Source organism: Andrographis paniculata, unplaced genomic scaffold (assembly GCF_009805555.1).
Source record: "Andrographis paniculata isolate CXL003 unplaced genomic scaffold, ASM980555v1 Contig82END, whole genome shotgun sequence".
Taxonomy (NCBI): domain Eukaryota; kingdom Viridiplantae; phylum Streptophyta; class Magnoliopsida; order Lamiales; family Acanthaceae; genus Andrographis; species Andrographis paniculata.
The window spans coordinates 3,498,889-3,517,363 of record NW_026137620.1 but is presented as its reverse complement, the minus strand read 5'-3'; the positions used below and the strand labels follow the sequence as shown (position 1 = coordinate 3,517,363).

Here is an 18,475-nt window from a genome sequence, read left to right as displayed (position 1 = left end):
TAGTTTATTTTAAGGGGCATGCAAGCAAATCATGAAAAATATTTATACAGAGACAGAGAGATGGGATTTGCAGACATTAATTTGAAGGGTAACTTGCCCTACCCTACCCTACCCTACCCTGCCCACCCAAATAGACTAAAACTTTTATTTATTTATATATATATTGTCAGGTGCAGATAAATATTATTCCACAATAAAAAAAATTAAAATAGTGTAAGTGAGGGACAACAAAATCAATTATGAATTAAGCCAAATTTATCTTCCAACCACCTCACATCTCAATCACAATCACATGTACTATATATTATTCAACATTTAATTTATTTCCATTCCCATTCTCATTCTTGCTCAAATCCCTTTCCCCATTAAAAAAAACTAAACCCCTTTAATTTACCAGAGAATGCAGCCCACTGTTGAACACCAAATTTCCCATGATTTAAGCACCAATCTCAATCTGACTATATCCATGGAGGACGACGACCATGATCGCAAAAACGAAGAACAAGAAGAAGAAGGAATAGAAATAGAAGAAGAGGAAGAGGAAGAGTTTTCGTTTATGGCCGCCGGCGGCAGTTCGTCGCCGATCGCGGCGGAGGACGCCTTCCTCAACGGCCAGATCAAGCCGGCGTTCCCGCTCCTCGCCGCCGGGGATTTTCCGATGCGGCCGCCGGTGGAGAAGGTGTTCGTGGAGGCCACGTCATCTTCGGCCGGCGAGTGGTCGAACCGGAAAGCGGTCGAGGCCGGGCCGGGTCCGGAGGTCTGCAAGAAGAGCAACTCGACCGGTTTCTCGAAGATTTGGCGGTTCAAGGATTTGCTCGGGAGGAGCAACAGCGATGGCAGGGACGCCTTCGTTTTCCTAAACCAGGCGCCGGAGACGTCGGCGACGGCGACGGCGACGGCGAAGAAGAAGAAGAAGAAGACGGCGGCGGCGTCGGCGCACGAGGTGTACCTGAAGAGCAAGGTGAAGGAGGAGGAGGAGCGGCGGCGGTCGTATCTGCCGTACCGGCCGGAGTTAATGGGGTTCTTTACGAACGTCAATGGTGGGCTGTCCAAAAACGTACACCCGTTTTAGAGTCTATCCTACGGTTAAGATTAAATTTGTTTCTTCTTTAGAATTCTTCGATCAACGGTTCGGATCTGCCAAGATCGAGTGTGTAGCTACTTTTCAATTAAAAAAAAAAAATGTATTATTACATACATAAATTAAAATTAACACGCCTCTTGATCGAATTTTAATCTATACACTTTATATTAAGCATATCATATCATCAGAGGATCAATTGATCAAAATTATGTATTTTATAGTAATTTATTTTTCTTAATTTTTTATTTTGTCAGGTAAAAAATTATAAAAATTTTATTGTTTGTTGATTTATACTTTTAATTTTTATATATTTTTTTTTATAATAAAACAAAATATTAAATTTTATGTAATTTTATTGAAATTTTTTTCTAAAATATTTATATTTTTTATTTTTTATTTTTAGAGTATAAAAAAAAACATTTGATCGATAAAAAAATAAATTAATTTTATTACTCGAACTTTTACAGCTGATTCTGTTGCGAAATATCATGGTCATGTGGTGTGTGTTATCGAACTTTTACAGCTGATTCTGTCGCGAAATATCATGGTCATGTGGTGTCTGTTATTGAGACTGTACGACGACCGGACATTAAATAATTTAACATTTCAGAAGAGGGGGGGCTGAAGCAGATTGTTGTCCTTTAGCTTTTGGACGAGAATTATTAGAGTTCGACCCACCTCAAGGATTCATTTTACAAGCGTTTGGATTTTGACCTGTGATTTGTAAAAAATTTAAATTAAAATAACTGTACTCTTTCAATCTCGCTGCAAGGTTATCATTGATTTTTTGCATGTTAATTTTTTAATATTAATTATTATATTAATACGTAGTGCAAATCGAGAAAAAAGACAAGAATATGTTTATTAGTCTCTTATAATACAAATAAGAATATTTTTAATGTCAAGTATAATAACGCAAAAACCAAAATGGCAACTTTGATGCGGGACGGAGGGAGTATAATATAATATAAATAGCTATTGATGTGATGTTTTAAATATAAAATTAATTTTTATTATAATATAAAAAATAAAAAATAAGCGTTTTATTTGATATTTTGGAAAAAAATAAATAAGGGATGAATAGTTAAAATCCAAACAAACACACTCTGAATATCAAATGTAAAAATGGATATATAGGATAAAGGACAAAACTTTCTGCCACATAATTTCCGGTATAAGATGGAGATGTTCTGTTGAAGAAAAAAAATATATTTTTTTTGAGAAATAAATACAAAATCCAAATAATAAAAACTTAACATTTTGGTTAAGAAAACAAATTCTTAGATAGTTAAATACCGTGAATTTATTTGTGGATACGAGTATAATAATTTCAAAAAAATATCATTTCATATCAAATATATATATATATATATATATTTTTCAAAACTTCAATAATAATTTCAAAAAATCTATGTCTACCAATACCATTGATTGATTAATGAAGATTGGATATGCAATTATAATGCCGACAGACAGACACACATCAACGAAGAATTTTTTAGGCTGATGATATAAAGGGTAACAGACCGACTAAATGAATATTTTTAGAACTTTTCACCAAACATCCTTGCTATATACTCCTTTCATGAAAATAAATTGTTCATATTTTTTCACATAATTTGTTTATGATTGTTTTAGAAAATAATTATATATTTTAATAAAATTTTATAGTTTAAAATCTCTATAAAAAGTTGAAATTTAGATAAAAAGATTCATAGCAAAGTGTATGAATTTTATAGCAAAAATATTGTTGCGACGAAACTTATTTTGTCGTCTATATCGCATAAAAGTCTTTTGACGACAAATATGACTTAAGTAATAAAAAATAAGATTTTTTCAATAAAAGTTAAGAAAAGAGATACAGCTACGAAAATATAATTACGTAGCTAAAGTTATTTTGCTATAAAAATAAAATTTATAACAAAAATAGCTTTAGCAACAAAATATGTATGATCTTTTTAATTTTAGCTATGAAAAATATTTTTCTAGTAATTTTATAGCAAAAAACTTTTAGCAACGAAATTAATGTTGTAGTAAATAATTTATTTTTAGTGACGAAATTAATGTTATAGCGCAATACCCGTAAATTTAAAAAATTAGCTTAAATCACTTTGGTTGTGTTCTTTTGTGAGTTTTAACACGGAGTTTTACTATTCAAATTTTTTTTCCTAAAAAAAATCAAATCGAACAATTTTTTTTTTTATATATTATACTACAAATTTATTTTACATTCTAAATATCACATCAACATCTATTTATATTACACCAAACAACTATTCAAATTTAATTTTTTACTATTAATAAATCCAAGCCCAAAACTCCAAACCCACGAACAAACACACCCAAAAATGTTTTAAAAAAGATGCATACGTCCCACCCAAAAATTTCGACCAAGACCGTTATGCCCTCATTTATCAAAAACTCCTGTGGCAAAACTTTTGCAACATATGGAGAGATCGGAATACAAATTGGCTTAGAGTTCAACATATGGAGTTGAGAGAGGAGATCACAAATATATTTATTTTAGACTAAGATCAAATACAATAATGTGTTTGTTCAAGGGATTTGATTAGATTTCCACTATTCATTCCATTTTTTTCCCCAAAAAATATCAAATCAAACATCTATTTTTTATTTTTTATATTATACTAAAAATTAATTTTACATTCAAAACATCACATCAACACCTATTTATATCACATCATACAACTATTCAAATTCAAAAATTTTACTATTCAAATCCCAATTTAAAATCCAAATCCCCAAACAAACACACCCTAAAGTGCGTTAGTGATTTCAACACTAAGGAAATAAGAGCTACAACCAAAATTTTTGATATAGAAGCATTGAGCAAGTTGATAAGAAGGGATTGAACTAACAAAGAGTCACTTCTTGTGATGACAATGTCATCAACATAGATAAGAAGTAAAACTTGACGTTTTCCTTTCTAGAGAACAAATAGAGATGTATCGGCCATGTAGTTGACAAAGCGAGGAGTAAGAAAAAAATTTTGAAGGTCAATTTTACTATGCCTTAAGCATTTTCTTGAATCCATACAAGTTTTTCTTCTACTTACATACACATATAGAGTTGTCTTTGTCCATAAATCTTGAAGATTAAGCCATATATACAACTTTCTTGAAATGTCCATAAAGGAAGGCTTTATTTATATCCACGTCTAATGGAGTAGCCAACCCAGGGAGATTACAAGACTTATAGACTATCTGAATAGTAGAGGGCTTGACAACAAGGCTGCATGTATTACCACGGGCGGCTCGTAGCAAGAGCAAAATTAATAGAGACCCATATTTTAAAATATTATCCATTATTATTATTAAATTTTAAAATTAATAATTAACTTCTAGTTTATATTTGTTTCTCCTCCATAATTATTCAATTTAATTTTAAAGCTAAATTTAAAATTCTAATCATATATTTTTTCTATCTCTTTCTTTCTAACCGTGTCTCACCTCACGTCTCACCCTATCTTTCCAAACTTAATCGTCGTCTACACTTCTTTACTTCACACCCTATCGCATTACGCTCACCAACTAAGACCAAGCCTGCCTCACCTTTTCTTTTATCTCATTCACCCTCCTTCAGTCGTTTTTATCTTTCAAACTTCGGACAGACCGTCTTTTATTTTATTTTTTCTTCAAATTGACATTGTTTAGACCGTCACGTTCAACCTTTTGTCCTATCGACACCAACAGTGATATTATTTTGAATATACATTTTTATCATAGGTTTATATGACTTATAATTTATTTTCGCTCATAGCCTCAAAAAAGTTCGAGACGGCCCTGTGTATCACAATAGTCAACTTCCAAACATTTATAAAAGGTTTTAGTGGCAAGACGATCTTTGTATCTATCAATAGAACCATTAGGGGTATAATTACTTTCAAAACTCATTTATGATATACAATATTTTTCTAAAAACTAAAGGGGAACAAGATCCCAAATGCTATTATGAATTAAGGCATCAAATTCATTGGACGTAGCTTGGCAACAATGGGGATTCTTAAGTGCCTGGATCATAGTTGTGTGAATGACATCCTACCTACAAACATGGGTTAATCAATGAACTCACATTGTGATCGAATATTGTTGTTTAGGGAAAAAGAAAAACATTTTTGTCTTTTAAAGTACACTTTATGAATTAAAGCAATCTTCTAGACAATGGTACAAGTGTTTCGCAACTTTATGTTTCGCAATTTGTTATTCTATGTTAATATACGCTCATTGCTTCTAAAAATAATGTGGAAAATGACAGTTTGAAAACCTTTATGAGTAGTGAATTAAGATGAAAGATTTGGAAGAATCAAAGAAGATTGTAGATATGCCTCTGCCAGTGACTGTAGGAATTTAGCACGAATCACATTATGAGTAGTGAATTAAGATGAAAGATTTGGAAGAATCAAAGAAGATTGTAGATATACCTCTGCCAGTGACTGTAGGAATTTAGCATGAATCACATTATATCATAACTCTTTAATCACTTGTATTTTCCATTCTTCATTTTAGAATGTTTAAGCAGCTTATTGGTATAATTCTTTCATAAGAGCTCTTTGCGTCGATTATTGTAGAATTTCATACCCAAAATTTTCTTAGCTTCTCCAAGATCTTTCATCACAAATTCATTGTTTAGAGAAGTTTTCAATTTGTCAATTTCTACCTTATTATTAGAAACAATAAGCATATCATCAACAGAGAACAACAAATACATAAATGTAATATCGTATACACAACTGTCATAATTATCTTTATTGTAGCCATACCCAACCATAAAAGTACTGAACTGCTTGTACCATTGTCAAGAAGATTACTTGAGTCCATAAAATGATTTTTTCAAGAGACAAACATTATTATTATTACTTTTTTTTTCTAAAGAGGAACAAATCTTTCCGGTTGATGCATGTAGATTTCTTACTCAAGCTCGCCAAGCTAAAAAACTATCTTAGCATCAAGCTATTCAAGCTCCATATCAAATAGAACAACCATAACAAGCAACACACAAATAGAACTATGCTTCAAAATAGGAAAAAGAAAATCAATACCTTTTTCCCTTACTATATCTCTTGGCTACCAATAGCAGTATGTTTCTTTTGCCAAAAGTCTCAAGTTTCTACTTTTTGAACTTTGCGTTTTTTCTAAAAAAAATATATTTTTTTCTCTCATAAAACATTACATCATACATTATTTTAATTTATTTGTCCTCTCTCTCGAAGGTGGATTTATTTGTCCTCTCTCTATCAATGGCGATATTGGGTTATTGTTCTTGTGAGACACCAAAGTCTGAGTTAAGGGTGAACAAAATGTCCAAATTTTGAATATTCGAGCAAAACAAAATTTTAATTTTGATTTGGAGTTTTTGGATAATTGTTTTTTTATATATATATAAATTTGGAATTGTCAGCTCGGTTCGGATTGATATAATAAAAATCTGAACAAGTTAAAATACAAAATATAACATATATATAATATTTTATTATTATATATATTGAATAATTTAATGAAAATATGAAGTTCATAATTATATATTAATATGTACATTATTTTATATATATTTAATATTTTAATAAAATCGTCAAAATTTTGGATTCAACATATTATGCAATTTTGAAATTTTCGATTTGGTTCAAATTTCATAATTTGGATTTAAATTTTCAAATTTTGAATTTTTGAATTTCCTTATTTTCGGTCTATTCGGATTGAAATCGAATTTCAGACACAAGTGATCTTACGACTATTAGTAGACTAGATTGAAGTACCTTCTTGTCCTTTTCCCCTAACTCGACCTTCTCACAAACTACCTGCATTATATATACTTTATGACTATTTCTTTCCGTAAAGCATAAATTTTTCGTCAAACTTAACATCTCTACAGATAAAAAATTTAGATAAACTAGGCTCAATGCACCACGTACCGTACAATCTATAGCCATTCGTCCCATCTGCATAGCCTAGAAATATTCACTTCTACGACCAATGCTCAAGCTTCCCATTATCTACACGAACAACAAAATGATTTTAAGTTAGAATAATTAGCATAAGTTTAGACTATACCTCATCGGGAGTCTTCAAACCAATAAGAACAGAGAGAAATCTATTCACCAAGTAGAAAGCCAAATTAATGGGAGATCCAAATACGATATGCGGTCAAAAGTAAAACTACATTAAACAACCCACAAAATGGCACTTAAAATCAGAACAAGATTAAAAGAGAGATTTCAAAGCTGATTTCTTGAAGAGACAAATATGATCTTCTTTTTCCTGAACAATAGATATATATTAATTAGCTTATTTTGGTACCTTCACAGTCGGAGCCTATATTAACATTTGCATGTAAATTACTACTGTATGATTCACTTAATTAAAAACGAATATCAATTAATCCATCTGCGATGTGTTTACTAAATAATCCCATCAAATTAAACATAGTAAACATGTTCTTAGATTATTTAGATACAAATAAACATAGAAGGAGATTTCATTAAATCTAATTCAAGCTATGTAAATGCAAAATATCAAAGGCAGTGCTATGACTGATATAACATACCATTACATTAAAACCACCAACGCAAACATTCAAACTAAAGCAACTCTACTTATACCCATAGGACAATATCAAAAAAATAAATAAATAAATACACACACACACACATGTTAATCTTTCACTTCTAGATACTCACAGGATTTTAACACATCAGTTCTGATCTGATCAACCAGATCAGATCTAGTGTGGATATTTGCACTACATTGCGCAAAAACCTCATCAGAAAAAAAAAAAAAGTATGGAAGGTAAACTCAGGTAAAAAATTTACATTGATGACAGCAATGTTAAATGTATCCAACAAACCAGATAGTGAAGAACAGAGTAAGGCGGGTGGTATGGACAATGTTTTGAGAGCTTAGCTGTATAGAAAATACTCACAGGAAATCTTGGTTGTCATCGCAAGTCACATATTTCAAGTCTCAGGTTTTGGCTGAAGATGATATGAGAGCAATCCTCGTATATAGAGGCTCCATTTGTAGGTTCTTTGTGAGGATGAAAGCCAGTTTCCTTGCATTCCTTGAGAATGCTCATTCCCTCGGGGTCAGAGAGCCTGAATATTTCGTATTTCCTGGAGTGAAAAAAAGAATTTAGACAAGTTCACAGAAGAAGCTGCAGGATTACTTATGTAGGTGCCATAACTCTTCTAAACAAATGATGGAACATATATTTCACAAATTTAACACTGCAGTCATATATGCATATAAAAGAATTAAACAATTCCATAATCAAATTCTTCATGAAAATAATCTTATATTCATTCATATTATTCAATTATTTTGTAATACATTATATCAAACTATGTTTCTTGGAAAAGAATAACCGTAATTTTCATTTAAATAAACAGTATCTCACAACTGCAAAGATGCATCCAAATATAGCAATTCAACAATCAGAAATCGCCAGTGTCAGATATATTGCTGACCTGGAGTCATCACTTGGAGCAACGACAATTGCCACTGCTTCGGGTACCATCATCTGGATAAAAGAGTATCACAAACATGAATGTAAGTCTAATACATGTGCAGATCGTATAACAGATCTTTTGATATTCATATATGAAAACAAATCTGTAATCATTACTTAAAGCAGACATTCTTACGTGTTGTTTCACACCGAACTACAATAGCATCCAAATGAACAAAGAAAAGCAAGAAATGTTTGAAACTTAACAAAAATGAATTCTTATTACAAATTTATGGACACAAAAAAAATATATAATGTTAAATATAACACGATCTGCCAGTACAAAGTTAAACGTCACTCAGAATTAGCAAAATATATAATAAACCAGGGTCATAAACTATTCGCCCAGTTATAGCAATGAGGATGTTTTACCTGATATGTGTATTGGGTGTGCAGATCAATCGACGACATGAACGAACTCTGAGATGGATGAGTCTGAAAAAATATACAAATTTATACATGTAAGAAAATTTTCTGTTGTCAGTTGAATGAACTTATGTCTCTAACTCTGAAAACTTCCATAGATACATGATAAACATAAACACTTCATACATGATTCTTACTTATCTCATTTTCACAACTCAAAGTTTCGGTGTGTGAAAATAACAAGCATATCATATTCAAGCGAAGAAAGTAAATGATGAACTCCTAGGAGGTAATAGTACACCAAATTTGATATCCATGATGAAAATGATAGCATTCATTTCTGAAGAAGAAAAAGAAGGAAATAAGTTCAACAGTGATGTGGATAGGCATTTGGGAATGGGACATACTGTTGAAGTTAGTAATTGAAACATAATTACGTACATGAATCCACCCAATGGGGAATAGGGTCTCATCATTTAGGATGGCATGAATCTCTTCCTCCTTTAATGCCTGACACTAATTAGTGGAACACCAGTTTACAAACTTGGTACTACAAGAAAATGTTACATATTTATGGGACTTGAAGTAGTTCCTACTTCCTAGTTTAACTTGAAATTCTATGAAAAACAAGAAATGCTTACAGAGTTTGAGGTGGCCTCTTGTTTTGGAATTATCAGAGTAGTAACATAAAAAGTCTCATTATTCTGCATCATTAAAAACAGAATGAAAGCAGAGTTAATAACACTTTCAATGGTAATGGAAAATTCAAAAAAGCAGAAACATACATAAGCATTCATGTTAAAGCTTTGAACAAGAGACCTAGAAAGTAGAAACCAAGGTAGCTTTACGTGAGAGAGTTGTTTTACCATTGTGTCAAGCAAGGGCAACAGAAAGAAACTTGATTAGCATCTCCTAATGCCAAAAATGGTCAATAGGAAGATGGTATAAATTTCAGCATTTGTTAAATATAAGAACAGAAAGAATGACGAACAGGCGCATTAGCTCCAAATAACATTTGTGCATCAAGCTTTCTACTTAATGAGAATATGCTGATACAATAACAATGGCTACTAGTGCTACAAAAATTATGATATCGATTGTAAACTTTTGATGCTATGCAGAGTAGTGGAACTTCAACATCACCATGACTAGTAACTGACTCCATTAAAAAGCTCTCCTTATGAATATAAATAAATAAATAAACTCACAAGGAATGCACCAAGAACTCCACATGTCTCGAGATCTTTGGTAGTGTTGCTGCTAGCAGCATTAAGAAAATCCTCCATCAATCGTTCTGACTGGTAATTGTTCATCAGTGAAGCAGTGTTAAAAATTGAAATATAATCAGAAATAGATTATAATGCTATACAAATAAATAAACAAGTGCAATATTCCATTATCCGACAGGAATATGAACATTTGAAGGTTGACCTCTTGGTTTTATCTCTTACCATATGAATGTTTTTGAGATATTTGCATGTTGATTGATCATCACTTGAAGGATTCAGCTGAGCATCTAGTGCATTGGTTACAGCACTTGGTGATGTTCCAGTTCCATGAGGTGGAGGTTGCAGAAAGGAAACTCCAGGAGATGGAAAAGACTTCGTCACAGCATGTACATCAGTCTGTCCATAACAAAGAAAAGGAAAAACGCGTCCAGCCTCGAAAATATAGTTTTACTGAAATTTAAACCAAACTGCTGAGTTCTTCGATTTAGCTATTTACCTGCCCTGTTTAGTATGCGAAATTTAATGCAAGCGCAAGGGACAATCAGTTTGAGTTTATAGCGAGTGCATTCAATTATATTGAACTGCTAAAAGTATAAATTGTTCATACAAGAAAAGTGTTACATGACTCGAACAGGTGTTGTATATTATTTAATGCAAGAACTGGTGCATTTTATATTGTTCACAGAATCTGAAATGGTTCCCAAAAACATCTTTCCAAAGTGATCATTTTCATTATCAGCATATGCCTCAATCTTATTCCCATTTTAGCTTTCACCTCATCTATGATATATTCTATGCATTTGTATGTCTAAGATCTCAATATACATTATATATGTATTCAAGTGTATACCATATTCTAGTACTTCTGATCATGAACTTCATACTATTAGTCCATACATGTTTGTAAGCTACATAAATGTTACATACAAATATTTAAAAGGCATGCTTCTATGTCCATGCTCCTAGGGTAGATTTTAGTAGTTGCCTTGTTTTGCACAATCACCATATCCATCAGTCTTATCTTCTATAGTAGGTGATTGAGATGCTCACCAACACAATCCTCCTTGAAAACCTAATATTCTTATCAACCATCAGTGTTAATATGCGACAGCAAAGTGATTCCAACATCTCCAAACAATTCCTAATTCTTTCAAGGTTTTACAATTCATTTATACCCTATCATTCTACAGCAACAGACACAGTAACTTTTGATAGATCAATACAAACTTGCGATTTTAGGATATTGTCATTCATGTGTTGAATTCTACCACCAATTCGAGAATTAGAATATCCATGAATGACCATGAACGACAGTAATTTGAGAAGGGAAAGAAGAACCCACCATTTCCACGCAAACTGCGGAGTCAATTAAAACTTAAGCACCAGAATATCACTCTACGTGCTTCTCATCTCCATACAAGTAATTTACCCAGAGCCAGATTTTGCAGATGAACCTGATAGTCTGAGGCACCGCAAGAACGGATGAACATAGCAGTAGAAACCATCCATCTTCAGTAGGTCATTTTTTTTTTTTTGTGGTAATAACCTTCTTACTTCTACTTCATTATTTTTGTATCTTGTCTCATCTACATTAAACTATTACTTTGAAGGTGATCATTTTTCGTGAAAATTAATAAACTTACAATAACTATATTTTTCTACTAAAAAGTAAAAATAATGAATTTTGTTATAATAAAAACTGAAAATTAAATCATAAAAATAATAAAGAAGATGACTAGCAGATGTAATGCATTTTAATGTTAGCAATTAATACGTTAATAAAAATTTACGGCATCTAGATCTTACTTGTGGTACATATAGTTTGTCTTTGTTGTAAAACTTAATTTTCACAAATTTGCAGACTATTAGGTTCATTATCCAGAAAGCACTCGTCCCCCGAATTCCATAGTTAAAGAAAATAGAAAATAACTTGAAGCACGGGTAGATAAATAGTAACATTAAAGAATACAAAAATAAATATTTCATGTATCAATATTTGAAAATACCCTTACATTTTACCATATATTATATAAATATCTTTACCTTTATTATCACACAATATTAATAAGGTTATTTTTTAGTCAATTTTTTCTATTTTATTCATACCCACATCTCAATATAATATTAATATTTCTAAAAAAAAAATGCATAGATAAAAAACTGAATGAGTAATATAAATCATACAACATTATAAAATAAAATATATTAAAATCAATTTACATATACTTTTATTTCTATTTGTTTGATTTCATAACTAATATTGACCGCATGTAAAGGATGGCCTGGTGATGTGAGGATTGGACGTGGGTTCAAATCCCCAACGCATAGCGACTGCGGGTTCTGTCAATAAAAATAAAATAAAAATTTAAAGCCAACTTCATTGCTTCATAAATGGAGGAAGTTTTCTCGACGGAGGAAGACTTTTGTAAATTGCATTTTTATCATTTGGGTTAAAGTTTTTTATACATCTTTAGCATTTTTTACTTATTTTTTACACTTGTGTTATTTACTATTTCCGTCTCACTTAATTTATCCATTATTTTTATTTTCGTTGGTTCCATATAATTTATTTATTTTTTTTGGAAATATAATTATATACTTTAATTTCATTTTAAAATTCATAATTTATATATATTTTTAATTTTAATTAAACTATTTAGCAATTTTAATCTTAATCTATGATTATGTTTATTAAGAGTGTGTTTGGCAATTAGCTGATAGCTGTTAATTGATTCGATTAACTGGTTTGACTAGCTGATTCGATTAGTTGTTTGTATTAAAGTATTTGGTAAAATAGCGATCTGATATTAGTTATTTATACGTAAAATAAAAATTAAGGACATTTTATATTTTATTTTAGTTGAGTTTTTTCGGTAGATAGATGTTCTTAGAAATTTATTATTAATTTTAAAAATTAGAAAATTTTTATTAAGATATTTATTTTTATTATTTTAAAAATTTTTTGTAAAGAATTAATACAAGTTTATTAAAAAAATATATTTTTTTCATTAGAAATTGTATAAATATAAAAGAACAAAAATTATTAGTATATGTATTTTGTTAGATTAATTTTTAATTAATATATATTTACATTAAATTTTTAATTTTTAATAAATATATTTATTTTCAATAAAAATATTATGTGATAAAAATACTATATAAATGAAGCAATAATATTAATATTTTTATAGTATCTTTATTTAAAAAATAAAAAAATATATAAATAAGATAATTGACATATAAAAAATAATTATTTTAAATTTATAAATATGAATTTATAAGTAAGAAAATATACCAAAATAATTAATAAATAGTGTAATAAAGTATATATTAATATACATTAAATAATTAATTAATTTTAAGGGTAAATAATGAATACGAATAATTAAAACGAAAAAGTAAATTTGAAACGTGGGATATAGAGATTTTTCAAAATAAAAACGCTAATTTACCAAACACCAAAATTAGTTGATTTACTGGTCAAATAACTTTTTGAAAAAACTATTTACCAAACCTCTTCCAAATCATAATTATATTTACTAATACACTTTTTATTATTTTTACTAATATAATTGTTAATTACTTATTAATTACACAATACCCAAAACTCTGTGCCTCAGCTAAATAAAACAAATTAGCTGGGACAAAGGAAGTAATAAATATCAATTCAGTTTGAATGAGAAGTTGAGGTTATGTGTGAACTTCATATTAGGTGTCTTTAGTAATGTTTTTTTTTTTTTTTTTTTTTTTTTTTTTTCAGTGTCTTTGCTGGATTATCTTTTCTGTTTTTCTTTTAAGCATTATTATTTTTACTTATTATCTTTACAATTTTATAAAATTCATCATAATTATTTATTTTTATATATTTTTATTACCTAATAATATATAAATAATATTTATTATGTAATTTATCTTTAAAATATTAATTTATATAATAATATTATATAAAATTTTATATTATGAAATATTAAAATTATTCGAATTTATAAAATTAGTGGCATTTTAAAAATCTGAATGATTGAAATAAACTTAAATTAATATATTGTCGGAATAATTTTTTGTTTCCGATAGTTTTGTTGAAGAACTAGTTGAAAAAAGATTATATATAAAAATTTTAAAAAATTTAAATGTTAAAATTGAATATATAAAAAAATTTATTGAAAAATATGTAGGTGAGTCTTGATTTTTTGAAATAAATTTAAATTTGTATTTGTATAAATAAATTATTGATAAATTTAAAATTTTAAAATTTTAAGTTATAATTAATTAAACAATTATTTATTTATTATTTTTACAGAGGTATGAATTTTTTTTTATAGAAATGAGTATTAAATGTATTTTCTAACACAAGTAACACATCTTATTATAATAAAAATTAAGAAAGTAACGAGAGAGATAATAGAGAATGTAATTGTAACGAATGATCTAATATATAATAAATTATCATTATATTAAATATAACTATTACAAAATAAAATAAAAATAAAATACAACTACAAATATTTATAAATATTAAAAAATAAGAATTAACTAAATTACTGAAATAAAAATCCAGATATATATTACTATTTTTTATCATAATTTTTTATTTATTTATTTTTTAAAGCATTAATTTTTTCACACAAATATTAATGAAATTAATTAATAGTATATTATTATTATTTTAAAAATTGCTGATATTGTATAATTTTTATTTATTTAAAAAAATATTTTTTTTAAATTAATATGTAAATAAATAAAAGTTGAATAAAAATTATATAATTGTTCAAAATAACAAATATATGCATAATCTTCTTTCTAAAGGAAAAAATTAAAGTTTTGAGTGAAGTTAGAGAAAATTTTGAAAATTTTTTTTTCTTTATTTTGAGAAAACGAAGTACTCGGTTAAAGATGGTCTAAGCCTACTACTATGAGTGCTAAAATTTTTTCTAATAAGGATATTTGACTTCATTTGTGTTCCACTAATTTAATATATCAAAATTTTGTGTCCGTTATAAAACATTTTATTTGCAATATATGTCAAACTCTAACATCATAGACATCCTAGAATAATCATTCAAAATTGATGCCACAAATGATCATATTTTTTTAATAGATCAAAATTAAATACATCAATAGAAACAAGTTGATTGCAAGACACTGTACTTTACAAATCTAAGACACAAACATCAACATCGAACTCATATTCGCAGAATACATAGCTTTATACTGGTAATCAATTAATCTAACAATTTTGATGAGGTAGATTAACATGAATCTCAACTCCATTGCCATATCTAATTAAAGTAAAACTCAAATAACTTCAATTTGTACATATGATCCAATACATCAGCAACTCCTAACATGATATGACAATCACTCTAATATTTTTCATACTTTGCAAAGTATTTTTTTTGTGTCACTTCTTGAACCAATACATTTGGACTATTTATTTATCCATCTAATTTTGGTTTGATCTCATATATATATATATATATATATATGCGCAAAATAGAAATTAGATGTAAGATACAAAGTTTCAGAAAATAACTTTATCACCCGATAGAAAACCTTCAACCTTTAACATTATTTCTCTTGCAGTTTTCCAAACTTCTTATTTGACTCACTATTGTAATTTCTCTCTCCGCATTTAACTCATAAAAACAATTTTTATAAATTACAATTATCTCTTACATCAAATAGGTAGAGTTCTAATGAGTTATACAATCTAAAATTAACCTTATAATATAATTAAAAAGTAATTGACGAGCAACTTCTTCAAAATTTTCAATTTTATAAGGTGGAGTAGTCCGATAAATGAAATTATCATATAGATTTTCAATTGCAACACTAATTATTTCCAATTCATCTATAACAATCAAATTCAATACATGTGCAAAGCAATGTCTATGAGGTACTCTCTCATCCACAAGTATATACCTTGTTGAGAGTTTTCTCAAAATATTGTGAATCATCGTATCAGTAGTAGTACAATTATTGACAATAATAGTTCATAATTTTCTCAATATTCCAATCAATAAAAAATTCAATAAGGACATTGGATAAAACTTTAGAAGTCTGAGGAACGATCCGATAACAAACCTATAAAGTAAAATATTTGTTAGTAACTTTCAATAAATATACATAAGAAAAAAAAAGAAAGAAAAAACCTCAAAATTACATTTTGCAAAGTCTAAGAAGCATCAATAAAATGTCCAGTAGTTGATATAAATCCTTTCTTATTATTGCTTGACGTCCACATGTCCATTGTGACGGTAATTCGACTGTTAAGCTTCTACAATATCTCATAACACTTTGACTTTCCAACTTCATAAATCTTGAAAATATCACATTTAAAAATATTTCATATAATCATGTTAAAAATAGTTGAAGATTACCAACAAATCTTCGAACACCAACATAGTCAACCATTGTCAATGAATGTTCATGCAAAATTAACCATTATCCAAATATTATGCATTGAATCTTCTTGATTAAATACATAATTTTCAATTATTTGATCTCCACCATGTATTTTGTTTCCTATCGTCACAACACTTTTCCAAATATCAATTTGTCTTGGACTGTTTTACAACCCTTATCAAAATATTTTTTCTAATTTGTCGTTCCATAACCATTTGGTACTTTGAGACGATTTTTGCAACCGCTGCATATAGCATATATCACATAATCAATTTTTATTCTTGCAAAATGATCCCACTATTCCCATGTCTTTTTTCTTTGTTAATCGGTGGATTTAATAGTTCTCAAATTACCATTGTTAATATTTTCTTCCAGAGTTTCTTACGTATTCATATTTTTTCGAATGATGCTATCGAATGAAATAAAATTGTCAGCTAATTCTCAATCCATCTGCAAAACAAAAAATAAAATAAAAATTGAAATATATAAATAAAAAAACAATCCTAATTTATATTCATATATTTCAAGACAATTATTAATTCTCAATTTTTTTTCTCATTGCATATATACATCTATTACTTGCGGATCAATACGGGGTCAGTGCTGGTATCGGTTGTCCATGGGTGATTTTTGACTTATTGGGCAGGGGAAATGACCTACCTAGCCATTCTCTATGCTGATCAATGCAGCCGGAGTACGCCTGACGAAAATCCGCATATACTAATAATAAAATTTCGCTCATGACTATTACAAATTTGTGTGACAAATCAAAAATATAAAAACAGTTCAAATTTACAAAAATAAATAAGCTTGGACCATAAGAAGCTGAGTTCATATTAGTTCACGTTGTATCTTTTGCTGTGTTTGTTTGTAGAAATTATATAATTTTTTTTATTAATGTAAATATATAATTTATAATTTTCAAATTGTATATAATAATAATAAACCCAACAACTAGGACTTGTTTGGTTTTTATTTTAATTTAAATAATATTTTGATATGATTATAAAAAAAGAATAGTGATTTTTTCAAAATTTGAACATGTAAATTGTATAATGGTAATTTTAATTTAAAATTCTAAATCAAAGACATTCATTAGCTTCGTTCTAATAGATTTTATTTTCTATTTATAATTATTCAATATTTTTAATTCAAAAACATTAAATTTAAAAAGTCCTCATTTTATGCACAGCACTCTAACGGTTAATAAGATATGTTTAAAGTTAGTATCAAGAAGGTGTCGTGGTGTAGTTGGTTATCACGTCAGTCTAACACACTGAAGGTCTCCGGTTCGAGTCCGGGCGACGCCATTATTTACGCAATGTTTTAATTCTAATTTATTTTTAGGTTTTTAATTATTTTCATCATAAAAAATTAATTTGAATTAAAGTTTTTTTGTACCATAGCAAATAGCGATCACTGGTTTGGAAAGACGAGGATTACACTCCAACATTGATTTTCAGAAAAAAAAAAAAAAAATATATATATAATTAATTGCATACATATGTATTTAGTTGGTTGGTTAGTTCACAATTAATTACTTTAATTGGAAGAAACATATATATATATTTAAATATTTTTTCATAGGCTTAAATGCCAAAGATATTTACTAGGAATTGAAGAGGAATTTAATTTGATGAAAGTCTATTTTATTCTGAAATTTAAAAAGTTCAGAAAAAAGCTCAAGAAAATCATTTTTTATGGGGATTGTAATGGGATACTTTTTGGAAATCCTATTGACAGCATTTTAGAGGTGAAATAAAAATTTCCTACCTTCTATTTGAGGATTGCAGTATAGCAAGTAGCAAGTATGGTTGTCTCCACATAGATTGGTTGAGCAAAGCGAATCAAGAAAAATAAAATAAAAAAATCA

The 18,475-nt window shown here is 28.6% G+C and overlaps 2 protein-coding genes and 1 non-coding gene across 4 annotated transcripts; 2 read left to right on the top strand and 1 right to left on the bottom strand.

Moving 5' to 3' along the window:
- The first annotated feature begins 320 nt into the window (after positions 1 to 320).
- On the top strand, positions 321 to 1,268 carry LOC127241401 (uncharacterized). The gene has a single exon (XM_051260430.1). It carries the CDS (start codon positions 401 to 403, stop codon positions 1,070 to 1,072), a length of 672 nt encoding a protein of 223 aa, XP_051116387.1. The 5' UTR covers positions 321 to 400; the 3' UTR covers positions 1,073 to 1,268.
- Positions 1,269 to 6,656: 5,388 nt separating this feature from the next.
- LOC127241179 (AMSH-like ubiquitin thioesterase 2) lies at positions 6,657 to 11,723 on the bottom strand. 2 transcript variants are annotated; one of them, XR_007836485.1, is made up of 10 exons: positions 11,543 to 11,723; positions 10,423 to 10,596; positions 10,180 to 10,269; positions 9,613 to 9,675; positions 9,413 to 9,487; positions 8,978 to 9,040; positions 8,565 to 8,617; positions 8,021 to 8,210; positions 7,014 to 7,094; positions 6,657 to 6,899 (listed from the first exon to the last, which is right to left on the bottom strand). XR_007836485.1 is itself a non-coding variant. In XM_051260100.1 (9 exons), exons 1-8 carry the CDS (start codon positions 11,543 to 11,545, stop codon positions 8,036 to 8,038), a joined length of 696 nt encoding a protein of 231 aa, XP_051116057.1. In that variant the 5' UTR covers positions 11,546 to 11,723; the 3' UTR covers positions 6,907 to 7,094; positions 8,021 to 8,035. The 2 variants fall into 2 exon arrangements, 1 of the variants encoding a protein (XP_051116057.1); XM_051260100.1 differs by lacking the exon at positions 6,657 to 6,899 and having other exon boundaries at positions 6,907 to 7,094.
- Positions 11,724 to 17,838: 6,115 nt separating this feature from the next.
- On the top strand, positions 17,839 to 17,912 carry TRNAV-AAC (transfer RNA valine (anticodon AAC)). Its single transcript has one exon. It is a non-coding gene; the product is annotated as a tRNA-Val (tRNA).
- Positions 17,913 to 18,475: the final 563 nt, after the last annotated feature.